The 20,335-nt window shown below is 37.7% G+C and overlaps 1 protein-coding gene across 6 annotated transcripts in view; it reads left to right on the plus strand.

The window, feature by feature from the left end:
* The window catches only part of EML4 (EMAP like 4), a 150,193-nt gene that overhangs the window by 69,763 nt on the left and 60,095 nt on the right, over positions 1-20,335 (plus strand). For all 6 annotated transcript variants that reach the window (XM_033054903.1, XM_033054904.2, XM_033054900.1 and 3 more), the window contains exon 2: positions 11,252-11,434. In XM_033054903.1, the coding sequence (XP_032910794.1) occupies positions 11,252-11,434 (183 nt within the window). The remainder of the gene's footprint in view (positions 1-11,251; positions 11,435-20,335) is intronic.

A 20,335-nucleotide genomic window follows, 5' to 3' on the forward strand; every position in this document is an offset into this window, starting at 1 on the left:
GCTTCAGTTCTGAAATCTGCTTTGTGGTTTGGCCTAAATAAAGGTGAGGCTTAATTCCTCCCTTTTCTGGGGAGTTTTCCATTTTAGGTATAATAGTGCCAGGATTAGCAACTGAAATTATGATTGAAATTGGCTTCATTTTAATGTATCTCTTTCTGCAGAAGCAGCCTAACTGCAGCTTTATAAAATAGATGTGCAGTCACACATAGAGATGTCTGCCATACTCTTCAAGAGTTCTTCCTTGTCATGAATTAAATCTGTTTCAATTCACAATTACCTCACTGGTTTATAAGCATTTGTGGGAACTCGTTGATAGTGTCCTTGCTAAGGAAAGTGCGGCAGCACTTGGTGACAGATCTGCAGTCTGAATTGTTTAAAAGTCTACCTTTGCAAAATAACTAATGCTAATGTTTCTACAGCTCTTGAGAAGCAGCATGTTGTAGGACAGTCAGTCTCCTGTCAGACAGCGGCAGTAAAGGTGTGAGCAATGCATTCCACCCACACCTTGATTCCAGCTGTTACTTCACCGGGGCTGTTTCACGGCTAACATAACAAAATGAAAAGAGCTTAACTAAAGAACCGGTCAGTTTTATTGTATTTATACTCAGTCCCCCTTTTTGAGGGTGGCTGTTGACTTTCACCAGCATAGATACTTCTTACTGCTCTCTGGCCTGTGTTTTCTCTGACACACAAAGTGCAGATACTCCATTTATTTCTCAGTGGTTCCTCCTGTATAGTGACTGCATTGGAGATTGTGACTAATGTGTGATGAGTAGCTGCGGATACCAGCTTCCAGGTTGGCTGTGTGGGAGCCATGTGCTTTATCCTTGAAATCAAGCAGATAGCTTAGCTGTGTCTGTAGTATGCCTGGTCTTTATGGAGATGGGTTAGTTCCCTTCTATGGTGAAAGCCCCCAACCAAACCAAACTGCTGTGGGTTTGGTTCCATCTGGAGTAAACACAAGCTGTTGTAGAGATGTTCCTCAAGCAGTTGCTGGAGCTAAGGAAGCTTCTTCCATAAGGTAAATGAAGGCAGGATTTTGATTGCTGCTGTTGCAAGTGTTGTTGAATCAAGTTTGTGATTAGAGCTTTAATTTCGCGTTCCTGAGAATCGATGGACTTTTAAAAATATCGAAACCAGACCTTGTGTTGGTTCTTCCTTGCAAGACGCAGGAGAGGTTGAATGGCTGTGGGATGGTATTCGCTGCAGCAGTGAGGGTAACATTTGTATTACAGAGCTGGGGTAAGGACTGCCTTCTGCAGGAGATGCTGCCCAGGGGGATGGACAAAGCATTGCACAGCACAACTGTCTGCTGTGGCAGAGCTGCAGGTGGATGGTCATGAGAGAAAAACTAACACTGGAATGAATACTTCCATCTGAAGGCTTGTCTCTTAGAGGTGTTTTTTTCAAGGGAGGGAGCAGATTGCCATCCTTAGGTTTTGGATAAGAAGATACAAAGAAGGGCAATAACTCTTCAAGGTGACTTTAGCTTGTTGGAATGGAAGTTCAAAGTTGGCGTTTTACTGAATGGGCTCTGGTATGGAGAGGTAATAAAGCAGCGGCCACATAGGGCTGTGAGTAAGTGGAAGGAATTTCTATACCTGCAATACCAGAAAACTAAGATAAGGCAGTGAGTTGGTGAGTCTGTTTCAAAACAGGTTTTCCCTTTTATCTGAAATCGCCATGTCCTGTAACTTAGTGCGATAGGAGCTGTGAAATAGCGCCCAGCGCTGCTGCCTCCCCCTGCTCTGGTGTGAGCATATTTCTGCTGAGCACCAAAATGCTCAGATCCTGCTTTTTCCAGCAGTGCTGAAAGGGAAGGCTTTCCCTGCAGGGTAGATGAGTGTTTTGGGAGAAGGAGGTCTGTATTTCTTTGGGAAAAGAAAGTAGTACTACAGGCCAGGATTCTATTTTTCTTGATGGAATTTTGCATAGTGACACGATAGATTTGCGCAGAATGAGATCAAAGAAACTATTTGTACAGTGGTATTTTTGATGTTACAAATTAGATATTTACAAGTCCTAGGGGAAAGAAATGCACAGCACACTGAAGCAGCCAGTACAAAAACTTTCAGAAATATTCCAACACTTTTATTTACAGGGATAATGTCTAACTTGATTTCTAGATAACAGAAACTGGAGATTATTCATTTGTGTGCCAGAAGTTGAGTAGAATTTTGTAAGTAAACATTGCATGGTACAAAATAAAATGTATCCATAAAAGAAGAGGTTATTTTTCTTTGCCTGATGTTATATCACTTAATGATTTCAATGCTTTTCTGTTTTGCTGCTGAAATGATATTCTAGAATTGATGAGAGTATAGCAATCTTAGGGTAGAAACTTTTTTCCTCTGGGGCAGAAACATACTTGTTAAAAGCATACCACAAGCATACCCGGTTAAGTTAGTTGCCCAATTAAGCAACAAATATTTAAGATATTGGAAGATTTCCTGAAGTGTCACATTGAAAGTATGTTGATACTACTGAATTCAAATGCTTTGCAGCAGAGGAGATGCGCTGCCACTAACAGGGAATGTTGGAATTTGCCTGCATTGTTGCAATCTAAAGATTTTGCAAACTTGGATTTTATTCATGTTTTACTAGAAAAGTATCTGTTTTGGAAATAAAGCTTGGATAATAAGATGTAAGCTATATGAACAGGGGCTTAAATTCTGAAAAAAAAAGTCTAAATATACGGACACTTCTTTGAGCATGAATTAGCACCATCACTCTGGCAAGAGCAGTTAAAAAATAAGTGGTCCTGGGTAGACAGAGGGGTGTAGAGAGAGATGGAGAGTCTGAGATTACAGTGAGCGTGCTTTTTTCCCTCTTCTTCCCTTCTTCCTCTCCCCCAGCTTTCCATTTACAAGCCTCCACATCAACTTCCTTGCCTGCCACATAACTGCTGGTACCTGTCTGTGCAAATGAGTTTGCACAGGACTCCAGGAAAACCAGTTTCAGATGCTGTCGTGTTTTTCTGTGAACTGTGTGTTCGCTGGACTTTATGTTTTGTATAGCAGTACTTTTGTCTGAGCCTGACTCTAGTTACCATCATTCATTGTGTTGAGCAGATCAGTGACAACTAAGGCTGCCATCTTCTTGTAGATTTGTGTATTAAAGACATAAGGTTAAAGAAAAGTGTTCTAAATGGGAAGTCAGAATGAACTTAAAAGTCAGAATTCGGGTTGTTCTTCAAGACTATATTGAAATCATGTGGGTAGTAAGATGGAGCTTTTAATTACTTGGTCATAGTCTCCTCCAAGTCAGAACTCTGAAAAGGTGATTCTTCCTATAAAAGTAGTTGGTTGGTATTTTGAGTTACCTTTATTTCCTTTGAGTGTCTCTCTTATTTTTATGGGAAGGCTCTTAATCTTGAAAAATGGCACGCATTTAAACACTGACCTTGCTGCAGCACTTAAGGTAGTTCATTGGTAGCCCACAAGTGTTAATTAACCTTTAGGCAGTGTGGGATGATTAATTTAATTTCATTTAACAGATGAAGAGTGAAGTTAAAAAGAGATTAAGGTCAAAAGCCTCTGCTAATTACCCAATTTTCTAATTAAGTAGTTGCCTAATTTGAAACTAGAAAGGCTTGATTGTCAAAGTGCGTAGGAAGGACTGCCCTGTATATGTCGAAAGCCTGATTGCTTCTGATGGGTTTACCTGTGAGAGCAGGGCGCTTTTCCACACTGATGTCTGGTGTTTTGGGTTAGGCACAGCATGCAGGCTCCTCTGCAGTGTGGCTTTGGGAGTGCAGGAGAGATGCTTTCCTACTCTGTGTGCTGCTGTGGCCACCCTGGAGCCCCAGGCAATGGCTGGCTTTGTCTCTGTCCTGCAGAGCTAAAGCCTGTTGAACTTCTCCGTAGGCTGGCTTGGGTGCCATCTGCTTTTGGTGCAGAAAGGTGAGTGGTGGCTGAGCCCACGGTGGAGGGGAAGACTTCAGGGATGTGGTCCCTCTTCAGCATATGAATAGTTGTTTTCTTTGAAAATTTTAGCTAGATCAGATTGGGCATCAGGAAGGATTGAGATTAACCTACATCATTTCATGCTTGCTTAATTTGTTACTTTTAAGTTAGCATTTCAGCATGAAAATGCTCTAACACTTCCAGCACAGTATGAAATATTTCCAGTGAAGGCATACTAATCTATGTGTGCTAAAGCATATACAACTTACAGCAGAGCAATTTATTGCAACTGTCTCTGATTGCTGTGTGAATTTCCAAGCATCTGTTTTAGAAAAGATGCCCCCTGCCCTTCTCCTTACAGTGACATGAAAATGGGGCACCACCAAATATTGATAAGAGTTTCTGGTGGCAGGGGTAGCTGCTGAGCCATTTATATGGGAGATCCCAAGTAGGTGCCCATAGCCACCATGAATTCTGTCTATGAAGTGTAGAGGTCACTGATTTGTAGCAGAAATAGTATTTTAGAAGGGGTAGGGCTTGTCTTGCAGGCTGAAGGCCAAGCATTGAAGAGCAGTATCAGGCACGATATCTGGAGCATCAGGAGCCAAGCAATGTTAGGGGAAGAAAAGTCCTTAAAAACCACAAGGCTTTTTAAGCAGTGGGTGGGGGGAAACCCGTGAATGGTTTTACTCTTGAGATGCATCTCAATGGAGGTGGAGCTGATAGGAAGTATGCAGTTGGGGAAGGATGTGAGGCAGTGCCTGCATAATTATCTACCTCTTCAAGTAATCAGATGGATACCAGTGACAAATATGAGAAGTGTTCGTAAGTGTTTGCTCTGTTTTTGCAGTCTGCCTATCAAAGCTAGTATCAGCAAGTATGAAATGCAAAACTTTTGTGCCCAGTAAGTTATACAGTTACTGGAAACTTAGGCAAGCAGAACACTCAAGTTGGTCAAATATGGTATGGGTGGGTCTGTGCCCTGTGAATCTCATGCTGATGGATTTCTAGATTATCTGTATTAAAACTGAATGTTGACAGCAGCAGATACAGAAGCTTATTGCAAAAATATTTTTATTTTCTGTAATTTGTGGTTATTATTGGGTTATTTTTTGTCAGGATGTTTTTGTGTCATTCTTTAATCTTTCTCCTTCCTTTGCTTTTTCATGTCAGAAAAATAAAAGTATATGTAAGTCTGTGTGCACAAATCTGTCTAGCATATAGACAAATAGAGTTACTAATTGTTAAGCATGAAGTGGTAAATTATCTTGCATGTCAGAACAACCCTTTCAAACTAAGTTGCTTCAAAACATGGGTCATGTGCTTTATAATGTAATGATGCAGGCTCACAGACATGAACATGCTTCAAACTGACCATAAAACTGTTCACAATATTGAGGGCCAGCAGCAATTTTTGGACTGCAGAATATTCATGGGTTTCAGCAAAATCATCTTATGGATCATCTACAGGCAATTAAATACTGCTTTATATGAACTTGTGAGAAATGGTTTGTGGAATGGCTAGAGTAATGTATCCTTTTTTATTGTTATTAACTACTTGTAGGGGGTAAAATTAGAGGGTCTATGAAACATTAAAAAATCTCATGAGCTGTGCAAGGAAGACAGTCTGGTTCATGTGGTGGTCCTAGAGCAGCATCAATCTTGAACAAATGAGTGGTGTGTGACAATGTGTTCTTCCTGAAAACCTGAAGAAATGTCATTGAAGGAGACAAATTTAAGGTTTAGCTAGCGTTGGAAATGTTGATGTATTGCACTGTCTGCAGTCAGTGATTTACCTGTAGCTATCTCAGAACATTTTCATTATTACTCTAAAAAGAAAATGAACTTACACTTCTGTCACCAGTATCAAGTGTGAGATCAAGCAGTGCATTAGTTTTAATTTGGTGTAGAAAAACTGGAAGATTAAGGAAAATAAGGAAAAGCTAGCAAAGGAAGTCAAAGATGTGTGAAGTAATTTAGAGAGTTAAAGGCCAGAGTCTTGTGCTTGCAGGAAGGGAGAGCTGGGAAGAACTTCCCACTCCACTTCCTTGCCATAAACTCTACAATAATACAGTGTCCTTTGGGTTGCAGGGGAGCTCTTTGAATCCTCTGTGTTCATGTAGTGTGCTTCCATTCCTATTCTTGTATTCTTTACATGACTCACATCCTTTACAAAATTGTGCATGTGCTGGCACTCAGAGGAGATACTGTGAGCAAAAGTATAGAGTCTTAATTCTACTTTTTTGTGGTTGTTGCAAATTATGAATTACAGATATGGAACATAATTCTTGGTGTTTGCAACTTTTATAAGCTACTCTTAAGACAGGTGATTGGCAGAAAACTGCAGAGAGTTTTCTTTCTCATAACATGTAGGAAAAATAAATTTGTCAGGTATCTCTCTGTAAATATAAACCAAATCTAAGTCAAATTTTTCAGTGCTCTTTGGAGCAAAAATTACAAGTTATAAAAATACATACTTTCCCTCACACATGAGAGATCACGGTCCTCATAAGAAGAGGTTCTTTGGGGATGGTTATCTCCTGAAATTGTCAACCAGGTCTTTATACCAGTCCCAATAATTTCTGTTCCTTTTCCCTGATAAAAGACGCTTACCACTCTGGGCAAAATGTAGAAAATGGTGTGGGTACCTTAACAGCCAGGGGTTTAAAATTACCTGTGGTTTATGTGGCTTTATTGGGTAAAACACAGGATTTTCCACCCTATGGTTTAAGTTTCCATGTGCTGGAGTTTGTAGATTTTTTTTTTTCCCTCAAATGCTTCTTACGTCTAAAATTAATTCCTTACTTAGATTTAGTAGAAGCTGGGAGGAATTGACTCAGAGGGGTGATAATGGATGCTCTGGGTTTGTTGAGGGGCCCCAGAATAGTATGATATTTTTTTCTTTCAAATGTAGCCAGTTTAGCATTCTAGGCAGCAAATGATGAAGGGTGATGCTTTTCAAATGCTGGTACCCTCACATGCCTGCTGGATGACATGTGAGGAGTGATGCGTGGCTTGGAAGGTTTAAGTACCATTGCTATGTCCTGGTTACTCCTTTTGGAGTTCCTGGCCCAGGTCCAAGGGGCAGTTGGAATTGCTACCTTGTTTGATCTGCTACCAGGGGTTTGATACCTGTGGCTGTGAGGAGTCCCACACAGAGAAACCTGTCTGACAGTGCTGCTCACTGACTATGAGAAATGAACCCTCATTTTTAGGGTCATCCTTGTGTCTCATGAGTACGGAATACTAGTGCCCCATGTATGTCTCTTCTTACTCCAAAAGCAAGGGAAGAATTGATATGTTCCTGGCTGAAATTAAAAATCAAACTGATAAACTAAGAAAAAAGTAGTACATTTTATTTTGAAAGTTACAGTGCTCTATGGTTAGACCTAGCGTGTTTTTGCTGTCATTTGAATGCCACTACTCTTACTTTAAACCAGTTTTTAAGACTGAAATACCTTAGATTCACATCTCCATGGAGGTCACCACTGTAGATGGTGCTTTTTACCACACTTGATCTTGTTCCCAGTGAGTCTTAAAGGCATAGGTCATCAACAGCTTGAAAAACATGACCAACACATCAGAAATGGTGATGTTTGGTTATAAGAATAACCAGATAACTAAAAACTTATTTTTAAAATGAATTAAATTCATTAATCAATAGTTGACTGTACTTACAAATTACTTGCTCTATTTGCTTAACTGGTTTCCCTCTTTAAATAAATTTCTCTCTGGTTTAATAAAAGAGGAGCAGCTTATGGAAGGCCTGGATAGATGCATGTCTATGTCAGCACAAGGGAAAGGACAGATATTTAGGAGTGGGTGAAGAGGAAGGGAGTAGATGGAATTTTGCTTCCCATTGACTGACTTTGTTCTTGCATAAGAGCTCTTTCCTCTCTGAAGGGGGAGGGCACGTCCTTGAAGGAAGGGGGGATTTTTTTAACTTCTTTTGAAGTAGTTCTTTAGATTATTAAATGTGTTTTAAATGAAAGAAGAAATCTGGAAGAGATTTTGAAAGCTTCGGTGAAGAAAAAGCATAACTGTGAAGATTTGTCAGAATGATCTCATTAATTCCAGCTTTGTTTACTTTCAGGGCATCTTCTTTTAAGATAATCCCTGTTGAGTTACTTTTCAAGACGCTGCCAAGAAGGGCATGTTGGAATTCAGTTGAATATTTGCTGTAATGGTTGAGATAGTTGGACTAGGGATTATTAGTTTTAATTCTCTAATAGTTGCCAGGGTATGTGGTTGTCATCACTTGAAACAGATGCCACTTCTGTAGAATGATAAAGAACTATGAAATGTCTTCCAAATGTGCTACTGTATTCCTTGATCAAGGAATTAAATTGGTCTTGATTTCCCAGTGATATCCTTGCCCTCCAGCTTCTTTCAGTCGCTGTGTCTCCTGTGCCCTCTGTGCAATGCACAGCTGCCACTGGTCGTTTGGAACCTCCTGTTGTACAACAGAGCACGTTGCTTTGCCTGGTTTGGAATCAGCTGGATGGCTCAACCTCCTCTGCATCTCCTCATGCCCCATTTCTGTAGCTTCTGCCCTCTCTTGTGTTGAGAGGGTCCTTCTACCTCTGTGCTGTGCCAAGGCTCGAGCCTCACAGCACAACTCACAGAGGAGAGCGCTGCTCAAGTCCTCTGCCATCTCCTCGGATGGTTTGAGGTGGTCAGGGCATTGCAGCTCACCCTTACACAGGGCAGGAATACTTGTTCTCCTGTTGTTCTTCAGAGTTCTAATTAGTGACATAACTGTGCCTTTGGGAGCTGCAGCAGCCAGCTAATGCACCCCAGTTTTGGGGTGCTGGGGTTCAGCAGCAGCAGTCTGGTCAGCATTAGTAGTTCATCGGAAATAAAGGTGTCCAGAGATGTGCAGAGTGTTGGCTTCTGTGCTCATCAGAGACCGATCAGCCTTTCCTGGTTTGGTAATTACTCTTGTTTGGACTCTACAGAGGGAGCTCAGTAAGATTTGGCTTCTAAAATGATGATTTGACATAACTATTTATTCCTTTTGCAAGTGTTTTATAGTGATCTGCTCTACATATCCATAATTTATCCATTGTAATGGATAATACCTATTAATTGAAGATTTTGGCCAATTAAAAAAAAGAAAAAAGTTGTGGGGGTTTCCCCTTTTTTTTTTTTCCCTCCCCTTTTTTTAAGGAAATGTCAAACTGGTTTCTTCTGTTTGGACTGCTACTCAGTGTAAGCGAACTTACAAAGTTGATAATATTTTGAAAGTGATTGTTTTCTGGAGTGTTCATTCTGTCTGGTCCACTGCATCTGTTAAAAGGCTAATACTTGCCGGATAGTAGAAATATGAATTAAATGTTATTTTGAGTCCGGTTACTTTTGTGAAGTAAAAGCTTTTCTTCACGGATTAATGTACATTTACCTTGGTTCCTTTTTGTATGCTTCATAGGTGTGTATGCATGTAGGAACTTTTCCCAGCTTCTTAAACCAGATGGGGGTTTGTGTTTTGACCATGAAGGTTTTAGTAAAAGAATCTTACCCAGTCCTTGCTAACCTTGGGTAAGTGTCACAGGTCTGGATTTGTAAAGTCCTGCTGAGAGAGCATTGTTGTGGAGTCACTAAAATCAATTTTCTGCATACAGGGAGGTACAGTTATGAATGGCGGTAATAAAGGTTTTTTTATTGAGTCCTAATCTATTGTCTCTGGATCTTGATTTGATTATGTACCTTGTTAATTAATTAATTACTTCCCCTGCAGTTCTTTCCATCAGCCAGAATGAATATAGTACTAACCATGAAGTGTACACTCCTGCTTTTGCTTTAACCGAATAGTGAATTGACACAATATTCAACACTGTCATCTTGGGGCTGGTTTATTATTGTAACCTTAACTGTTCCTTTCAGTTCAATAGTAATTGTGGATACATTTAATTACTAAAAGGTTTTAGGATTTTTTTTACTAATTCATTGTAGGAATTTTGTTTGTGTTGTGAAAGTATTAATTATGATGCTTTATTTTGCTTGGTTCAATTCTTGGTCCTTCAGAAGTGAATATCATGTTTTAACTGAGTGGAATTTGGCATTAAATTCCTTCATCTCTTTCACAGTGAATTCATTGAAGGAATTTGGTTTAGTATTTCTTTTGTTTTCATGTATTTTGAAAGTGCCCCCACAGAAGCATTGCAAGGATCAATGCTTTTTTTTTTTTTTTTAAATGGGAAATCAAAATATTAGGATTGTGGCTTATAATAACTTTTTTCTTCTTGGTGTGTCTTCCTAAATTAGTGAAAACTAAAGTTTAGATTGAATAGAATCACATTAATAATACCAGCTATTTATCTTTACACTTAAATTTGCTGTATTTATTTTGTAGAATATAAACTTAATTGAGCTATATAAGACAGGTGATTTTTTTGTATGGCTGTGTTAGAAGTTCCTTACTGAGCTTTTAGGAACCTTTAAACAGGATGGATAAGGAATTCAATACCTTATGATTGAACGACATACGCTTTTACAGATATATATTTTTTTTAAGTGATTGGCCTATGATTTATTACAACAGCCAAATACAAAAATCTGTTATGTGTTATTTTGGCTTGGCAGAAATAATGCAAAGAACTGTCAAAAGCAAAGAGTAAGCAGGAGCTGTAATTTCCTTTTTACCACTGAAGAATAGATTTGGCTGAGTTAGGCCTTCAATGCTAATCTATCTCTGTGTGGCCAAACAGATTTTTGGAACCTTTTTGTAGTGCATTTATTTTCTCTGCACTTCAAGCCAAATGTTATAAGGTTGTATGTTTTTTGGCACATCCAGGGTGGTGATGTGAAAAAAGTTAAAGAGAAGGAATTGAAATTAAGAACACTGATCTAGACCATTTAACTTGAGATTGCCACTTGATGCAATTAGGTCATTGTTAACAGTACTTGCAGGTTCAACTACTTTTTTTTTTTTTTTTTTACTTTGAAATTAAGGGTCATAGTTAAAATTCTTAAACTATTCAACAAGAATACGTTGCAGAATTTTACCACAGTTTTATACATTTTTGGTTAATTCAATTGGGTGTTTGAATAGGATTAATTTCAGTCTTCCTTCTATTTGTAAGCATGTTTTTCACAGGAAACACATTGCCTCTTGTGATTTTAATAGGGCCATGCTCCGTAAGCCTTCTGTCTTAGCTAATGATTAGTAATTTGATGTTTGCCATAATATCCATTCCCTCTTTGCCCAAACATGCTTGTTGGAATGTCTTCAGTATTTCAAAATGATGGTACAGACATACTTGTGTTGTACATACCTCTTTCTGTGGCTTTTAATTCAGAACAAGGCATTTCAATGCCTCTTTCTGCTCTGTTTTGCCTTTGTACAGATGACAGCATCTCAGCTGCGAGCACCTCCGATGTCCAGGACCGTCTTTCAGCCCTGGAGCTGAGAGTGCAGCAACAAGAAGATGAAATCACCGTGCTAAAAGCAGCCTTGGCTGATGTGCTGAGGCGTCTTGCTATCTCTGAAGACCATGTCGCTTCTGTGAGAAAATCGGCACCAAGTAAAGGTAAGCCCAAATTTGGTAAACTCTTTCTAGAGTCAGGCTGTGTTATCATGTCAGAATGTTCTCCATTGGTCACTTGTTTTTTCCCTTTTCTGTCTCATGTGGGAAGGCAGATCTATTTTGAGCTGGAGGGGTTAGGTTTATAACAGTGGCTTGAATATATATGGCCAACAAATATCTGAAATATGCTTATTAATTGTGCTCTTTACTAACATTTTTATGTTCTTGATACCCCTGAAAATTTTCCTTACTTCTTGCTAAAAGGTTTCTGTTTTAATTTCTATGGTGGAATGCTAACCTGCCACTGGAGGTTCTGCAGTTCATGGACAGTTTTGAGTCTCAGCTTTGACTTTACCTGGGAATTACTCAACTGAAAGGGATTAGAGATTATATTTTCTCTTGCATTAAAATTATAACCAAAACAAAAAATGAAATACATTGCCACCAAATAAGAAGGCTTTCTGAATGTAGTTAATTTTTGTTCCAGTACAGAGGTAACTCATCTCATGTAGATCTCATGTAAGAAGTGCCCGTGTAAGAGCAATATCTCTTTTGGTTAGTCACTAGTAATTTTTATATTGCAGCACTGAAATATGTAGGGTTGTTTAAAAGTAATAAAACCAGATGCCTTTAAACTAATTTTTATATGCTTCCCCCCTCCTCTCTCCCCTCCCCCTACATGTAATTTTGTGTTCTGGAGAAGTATTTGAATCGAGTTTTGAACTTACTCCAACTTAAAGTTATGTATTTGAAAAGAATTATGGCTGTGTATGTTTCTGGTATATATAAGGTCTCTGATTATATAAAAGATTAGGCCATATTTCAAATAAATCACAGTTTTAATTCACCATAATTGCATGTAACCACATCAAACCATGCAGCACAGAGATCTCTGGGATCAATCCCTGTGTGAGTCTTGCAGGAGTGCCAGTGTAATGCTGAACTGATACAACATACACTGTGCTTGTTTGGGTGACCTCTTCATATAAGCTGAAAATGCTGAAAGTTTGAATCATTTCAGATGTGACAGTGGGACCAAATTCCTTAATTAAGTGTTTTTGCAGTCTGTCTGCCAGATGGAAGGAAGTCGTGATGCTTAATTGGCTTGGTCTCTGAATCCTGCCATTCTCTCTTGCTTGCTAAATGGTAGACTGATGTCATCTCTGCTTATAAATGCAGCTTTTATCTACCCAGTGTACATGTCTGGCCTCATCAAGATTGTACTGCTTTTTCAAACTCTTTTAAAATATAACTTTAGTAGCTATTTTGACTAAATCACTCTGCTGTCCATTATGAGAAAAAGAAAATGTCCAAGTGAAAAACTGTGGGCAAAACATGTGCACCATAGTGCCTTATTCTTCCTATTTAAATGCAGAGGGGCTGGGGTGTGTGCAAACATGGCTAAAAACCTTTGGCTTGGAGCTGTCTAACACCCAGAAAACTTTGTGTACAGGCAGGGCAAACTTTCTGTGTTCTGCAAAATGCCTTGGGACTATCTCCTTTCTGGGGGTCTTGAGACCATACTGAATTCTCTAGGTCCATTTGTTCAGTGGAAAATAAACTGATTATTTGGGGGAGGCAGAGCAGAGGGAGGGTGGAATGTCTGAATATCTTCAGTTTGGTCATACTATATCTCTACAAACGAATGGCAGCAGCATGGAACTGTGAAGAAAGAGATGGGAACAGGGACAGATTACATGTATAATCTAATTCACTGAACTTAAATGAATTATGACTAATTGGCACTGTATTTGATTGGTGATGGATGTGTTCCTGTTGTGTTCAGTTACCCAATGCCATCAGACAACACATTAACTTCACTGTTAATCATGAAATCAGCTGTATATAGAATTCACAGAAGAAAATTTTTACATACAGAGACTGGAATTTCAAGAGACTAAAATTAGACTTGAAGAGTAGACTTGGAATTAAAACAAGTTCATACATTGCTTTTTGCAGTACCCTGAATTCTGCTTTTGATTTCTGTATTTTACATTCTTGCAATAGCCAAAAAATTCTTGTAATAGCTTAACAGAGATAAAAGTGTTATTTTTTTGATTAAGTAGAATTAGAAGATCATCTGAATTGTCATACAAAAATAATAGTGAAAGAAGTAATTGTTGGGTTTTCTTTAAAATATTATGCATACATATACCAGATTCTTTCTAGTCAAGTCATGATTGCTGCAGAGGTAACGGTATTCCTTCAAAACTCATTTTGGTGTTTCTGATCCTATCAAGAATCTGCATTTCTGCATTAAAATAATTGCACTTTCATGTAGAATATTATAGGTAAATTTTCATTTAAAAAAATGCTGAGACTTTCAATCACAGAAGTATTTTTCTCTGCAGCAGCCCTTAAATACATTTTGACATAAATAATGATTTAAGAGAATAGATTTGTATATATACTTCTGAATACATGGGGAGAGATGTGTTTAATCTGAAGTAAGATAAATACTTTTAAAGCAAACTGAACTTAAGAAGAGTAATAATACCAGAAGAAGCTATCCTGAATCTTTCCATCAAACAAAGGAGTTTTAATACAACGTGATAACTAAAGGATGACTTTTCTATTTTTTGCTGAAATGAGTTTTCTAAAACCTCTCCATATTTTTTCTTGTTGCCACCTCAGCAGTGTTTTTGAATACAGTTTTTTCTTGGGCTAAAATTAAGTGTTGTGAGCAGACAGTGAATCATACTGAAAGGGACAAATCCATCCTGATGACTTTTTCACTGATTTTTCTGATTCTGAAATTGATGGCTCAAATTAGTGAAAAAAGTGATCTCTTTATCCTTTGTCTAGTTTGTCTGCATGACACATCTGGTGATTTAATTCAGTTCTTTATTTCCTTTATTTTAGATTGATAGATTGAAACAGTAGCTGAAGATAAAGTTTTTGCATTATCCTTTAAATCTTTGTTTTTCTTTTCTCCCCTGCATTTGTCACATGCTTATTTTGAGCATAGTCCAGTGAAAAAATTCACATGATCAGAGTATGTTAATATTTCTAACTCATAGGCTTTCAGTCAGAAGGTTACTACCTATGATCTTGTGTGTCAAGCTCTGTCTCAGAAGCGAACAGCTCTTGATACAGGGATTTGTGAACTGCAGAAGATAAGATAAAGGGCAAGATTTTTTAGGCACCTCAGTGTCTCCTGGTAAGGCATGAAGTGAGATACTGTAAAAAGGAAAATACCTCTAGTGGGGATTGCAACAGGATTAGCACTTGTCTGTATTTCACAGTGAAAATCAGGCTGGGAGTACTTGCACGTAACTTCCCAATGCAAAGTTATTCTAAACAGAGCAAATCTTTCCAGTATAAAAAACTGTGATAGCGCTTCTCCATCTCTGCATGCAGCTAAGAATAACTACACCAAGGAGAAATTGCCAGGTCCAAAGACAGTTTTGTGGATTAGAAATGTGAGAGGGCTTGGTAAGGAATCCTGTCCCCAGCAGCTACAGGGTTTGTAGGGATCATAGTGTGGGGGTGAGTTTATGGGTTTCATTTCTTTTTAAATGGATGGCTTGGTAAGAAGAATTTCTTTGGTGGGAAATTATTTGCATTTGGCAGCTCTGCACTCTTGTTGCTGCATGCCTGTGCTGTTGATGCATGATTGATGCTGTTAGCATTCACAAAAAGTTCCAAAAACAAAGATTACCTGGACACTGAAGAAAAGGAAAGCATAAAGCAGTCTGGTACTTGTGGCTGCCAGCAAGATAGATTGGCTCACAGCTGGTGCCTGGTAAACCTATTAAAACCTTCCAGGGTGTCAAAATGAGTGTAACAGAACAGGAGAATTCATCCCTCAGGCTCTGGGTGTGCAGACAAGTTTGTGGCACACTATGGCACCAGTGAAATATCTCAGACTAATCATTTCATTGGAGTATGAGCTTGTGCCTGAAAAAGTACATCTGATGTCTGCCTGCAGAGAAACAAAGAGTTCATGTCCTTTTTCTGGACTCAGAAGTAACAGAAGAATTGACAAAGGTTAAACCTTTGGAGGAACATTTCCTATTGCTTGGACAGGAATTGGTATTAAATAACTCATATGCAAATTCAACTCACAAAGTGAAATTGGAATAGTTAATGGCAGTTTGCAGAGAGGTTTTCCCATGACAATGAAGACTGGCAAACTGAGAGGCATTTTATTTTACTTAAAGCAGTGATCTTGGGAACCTGCAAAAGCAGGTATGTACTGGAAATGCAATTGGTAGGAGTTTTTTAACTGATTTTTTCTTTCCTTTGTCCAGTGGGCTTTTATAAGTGGGGCCCATTGAATTTTCCTTCTTTTCCTGCTCCCTTCTCTTGTATGAAGTAGTGTGTCTCATCAAATTCCATCTCATTGCATTCATGTAAGCAAAGTACTTCAGATGTATTTTTCATCTTATCTTAACAATGGTTTAATTTCATTAAGTCATTTTGGTTTATGTTAACAAAAATTTACTTCAGTTGTTCAGCAAGCTTCATTCATGGAAGCAAAAGACAGGTTTTTTTTTTTTAGTCTTTACACTATTCAATAAGCAGAACTGTTCTAATAATTGAATATGTGTTTGTCTAATAAGTAAATGTTAAACAGAGAATAGAAGTGTGAATAGGAAAATGCTTATGGTAGTGGTAGGACCTAGGTTCTTATCCACAGTATTAGAACTAACCTGGCAAGCTTGTATGTGGGTCATTTTACTCATGGGAAAAGTCCTATTGAAGTCTGCAGGCTGCATGCTCACATAACAAATAATTATACTCTTGAGGTCTTAATGCATTTCCCAGGTACTGTTTTCAGTGCCATCTGTTCTTTCTGCATTTCTTCCCATTTTTTCCTATCTTCTACTCTGACTTACTGAATATTTTCTTTTTCTTCTGTTACTCTTACTGTTCTCGATTCATATATTTTCCTTTATTTAAAGAATTTGGATCTAGGGGACTTTAATGAACTAAAGGTCACTAACAAGCTAAATCAAGTTTAGGAAGGAGAAGCAAAGGACAAAGTTCAGAGGTGTTTTTTAGAGTTCTGTAACCTAATAATCTAGTTCATTGCAGAGGAATATTTTTGGTTGTGGTGATAATTATTCTGTCTCCACGTGCTTTTTACAGTTTTGGGTATGTTTTGTGCATCTGTGTACTTCTTTTAGCGCAGTGTGAGCAAATTTTCTTGAGTGGTACTCTGCTCTTCACCATGATACTTCTCAAACTAAGAATTGTAATGTTGGAAGAGTTCAGTGTTGTCACTAAATATTTTCAAATGAAAACTCCTGATTTATACTCACTTTAGTAGCTTTCTCATCACTTGTTTGCCAGAGTATATCAAATTGTTTCAAATTACCATAGTTGAAATTTTATTTCTTCTGCTTAGAATTAGCCCATTTTGCAATTGACTGAGTAGAAGGTACTTCTGGGAAAGTATAGCAAAATAAGATAGAAGGGAATAGGAAAAGGGCTGTGTGATTTGAATAAGCAATTGACCAAACAAGTCTTCAGTTTCCTGTAGCACATTTTAAAATGCCTACCCAAAGAACAGAGGCATGGCTCCCCAACACCTGAAAAATTAGCTTTGTATCCCTATGGGGATCATTTAAAGTTGCAAATCTATGGGTTAAGTCAAGTTTTTTATAAATCTTGTAGGAAATCTACAAATAAATATTTAATTACTTTTAACATCTAAGGTTAATTTATCTACCTACTAGGAGAGATGCCCTTGGAGCTCAAGTTTGTTTATGCATTAGCTATACACTCTCAAACTGTTGCTTAATAGCATGCCTCCATTTGGATAATTCTTTTCCTTTTAATAGGAAATGACAAATAATGTATGTTTAATATCTGTGTGAAATAGCTGTGTTGAAAATTGTGAAATTGGACTTCCATTAAAAAAATATAAAAAGAATGTTTATTTTTACAACTAGTTGTAATTACTATAAGAATAATAAAATTTGTTGAAACTTAGTTGTCTTAAAATTTGATTATTAAACAAGCAGAAGCATGACCTATAGGTGGTGAACTGAATTATTTATCCTGAGTTGTTTTGTTCGTTATTTGAGACCTTCCATGGGCTGAGGGACTTGACATCCTTTGAGAGTCTGGAAGCAGAGCCATGACTAGAGTTGGCTGATTTTATACAATTCATTGTATAAACCTTGAAGTAAGTCTAAGAGTTGTCATAATTTCTATTGATTTTGATGTTGTTCTATTAGGAAGGAAGTGCAGATAAAATCTTATGTTCTGCTATACTTATAACTATTTCTGTCTGTTTTTCCACAGCTCATTCTGTGGGCTCCTCTGGGGAGTTACAGACACTGTACACTTGTTTAGTAAGAGTACTAAATTGGTTTTCTGTCCTTCCAGGCAGAAAACCCCATGGCATGTAATGTATTTATAATCTAGAAGTCTGTCATGTTTTGCTGGAAGTCAAGTAGTTTAAAGTTGTTGAAGGATTTGCATATTGTATGCCTTAATGGGGAAAAAAAGAAAAATCTACGTTTAAAAAATCAACCAAGGTGTCATTTTCTTGAGCTTTTTTCTTTTAAATCCACTTGAATTAAGTCCCCATAGAAGTAACTTTGATATAATTGCAGCTACTTTAAATTGAAATTACCTGAAGAAGAGAAACAAGTGTTTGGCTTTTCCTTGTAAGAAAGGCAATTTACCTGTCAGAATATTAGCAAATACAAAGTTACTGAGGAAATTGTTTCAGTAAATATGTTTGATAACAGAATAAACTACATTTTAATGTAAAATATTCTAAGTTTCGGGTTTGGGAAGGAAAGTGAATTACTAATTGATTCTCAGTTCTAACTCCTTGTAAGTATGTTTGGAGGGAAAAGCTATCATGTTATCACAGGACACACATTTTCAAACTTACCACTTTCTCTAACATCTTGGCTTCCATTTTTTTCCCAGTTAGCTAATCAAGGCTGATAAAGAAATGGAAATAGATTTTTGGCTTATTGTGGTCTTTTTTTTCTAATCCTACTTATCTTTCATTCACACATTTGTATACTTGACAGACGTTAATAAAATGTTTCTTTTGAACTGTACAGATACTATTCTATGAAAATTATCAGAACAGAGATGAATCTGTTCCATAAAAGATATTTTTACCACTTTGATCTTTGACAATTTGGCTTTACTCCTGGTCACCATACACTGCCTTTCATTCTGTGTTCAGTTTATGTCTGGCTTTTGTTCCAATCTAGCAGATAAAGCTAAGTGCTATTCAGTCTGAAAATGTTCAGACTGTTTATGCTAGCAGGTGGTGTATGACATGATATTGGCAGAGATGTGCATCCCAGTGCTGGGAGAACTCTATTGTTTCAGTGTATCGATCTGGAATTTGTATTCTCCTGTGCTACTTCATTAGTTCCAGGTCTCTGAAGCAAAAGCACTTGACTACCATTGAAGGACTATCTCTGCAGTGAAGGAGGTTATAGTGTTGTTAATTTTTGTCATCTTTAGACTGCAGAGATGCCCTGGTTAAAAGTCATTGAGAGATGTGTGGATTGGACTTCTGACCCAGCTGGGAAGATCCCCCAGTGTGTCTCTGTCAGTAGCCAGGCTTCACTGCCTTGGATGTGCGCAGGACTTAAACTCACCTTTCCTTTTCATGGTTTAAAATATAAATGCATTTCCTTTACATATAATTGCAGATGATTCATTGAATTTTTTTTTCTTCCTTTTAAAAGTAGTTATTCTGAAGTCACTTTTGACTATCTAAATAACACGCAGTATATAGAGAATTTGGAAGGGTCTTGTTTCTTAGGGGTGTTGAGTGTGAGGTTTGAGGATTTTTGTTGGGGTTTTTTTTTTGCTGCATTTTTTACTTTCTTACATTTAATTGCACATTGAGTGTGGAACACTGCCAAGATTTTTTTCTGGAGTGTATGAAAGCCTGATAGATTTTTGAAACTTGAAAAAAATTGTCACTGCAGTTTTTAATCTGGGTTATGTTTAATTGTTAGTCATTTTACAAAAATAATTTTTACTTCAATTCAAAAATCATAATCTCAAACTTGATTTTGCGTGTCACACATTGACATTAGGAAGTACTTTGCCGATCTAACATCAATACCCACCTTACTAGAAAACAATCCCAAAACTGCTGTCTGGATCCTTTTTTTATTGTTATTGTATTCATCACTGCATGGAGCAGTGCATATTCCTGTCATGAGTATACACTGATGTAGAGGTATATTTGTAATCAGTTTTGTCCCTGGACACAAGCAGGAACTAACACGTTCCATACTTCGTAGGGGGAATTATTCTAGATATAGTCAGTAAACAAAGTAGCAGTGTGCTCCTTGCACACTGGCAGCGTGTTCCCCAGCTTAATAAGCTCCTGTGTCCTTTACACATCCCACTGAATGCCTTACCCACCATGCTGGGAGTTAGTGCTGTTATGTCTCCTGATTCACATGTCTGGAAAGCCATGCTAGAGCTGGTTGGAGAGACATTAATCTATTACAATGAGCAGACAGAGATGTTAAGGTCATATACAGTTCAAGAGTGAATCATAGGCCTTGATATTGTGCATCTCCACAAAGAAGATGACTTACTTTGTCACTGAAAATAAAAGAAGCTTATTTATAGGTTTCTATAGTAAATGTGCTTTCTAAGCTCATGCACTTTTGTTCTTGCATCTGAGTTACATGGGGTAAAAAAAATTTCTTGAGCTTTAGAGTACAGTATGTTGAATTCTAAAGCAAATTTTGTATTCCAAATGTTTCTGTTGCAAATAAAACAGTCTCTAAAAAGTACTGATTGGAAGGAATCATATCAAATTTATTTATACAGAATTTAGGAAGAACAATGATTTTTTAAGTGTTTTTGGATTTTAAGTGTGTCTTTACTTTCTTCAGACTTCCTTTATTCTCATTTCTGCCTGGGATATTGCACATGCTCCTTTTGGCTCTC

Source organism: Catharus ustulatus, chromosome 3 (assembly GCF_009819885.2).
Source record: "Catharus ustulatus isolate bCatUst1 chromosome 3, bCatUst1.pri.v2, whole genome shotgun sequence".
NCBI classification, from domain to species: Eukaryota; Metazoa; Chordata; class Aves; order Passeriformes; family Turdidae; genus Catharus; species Catharus ustulatus.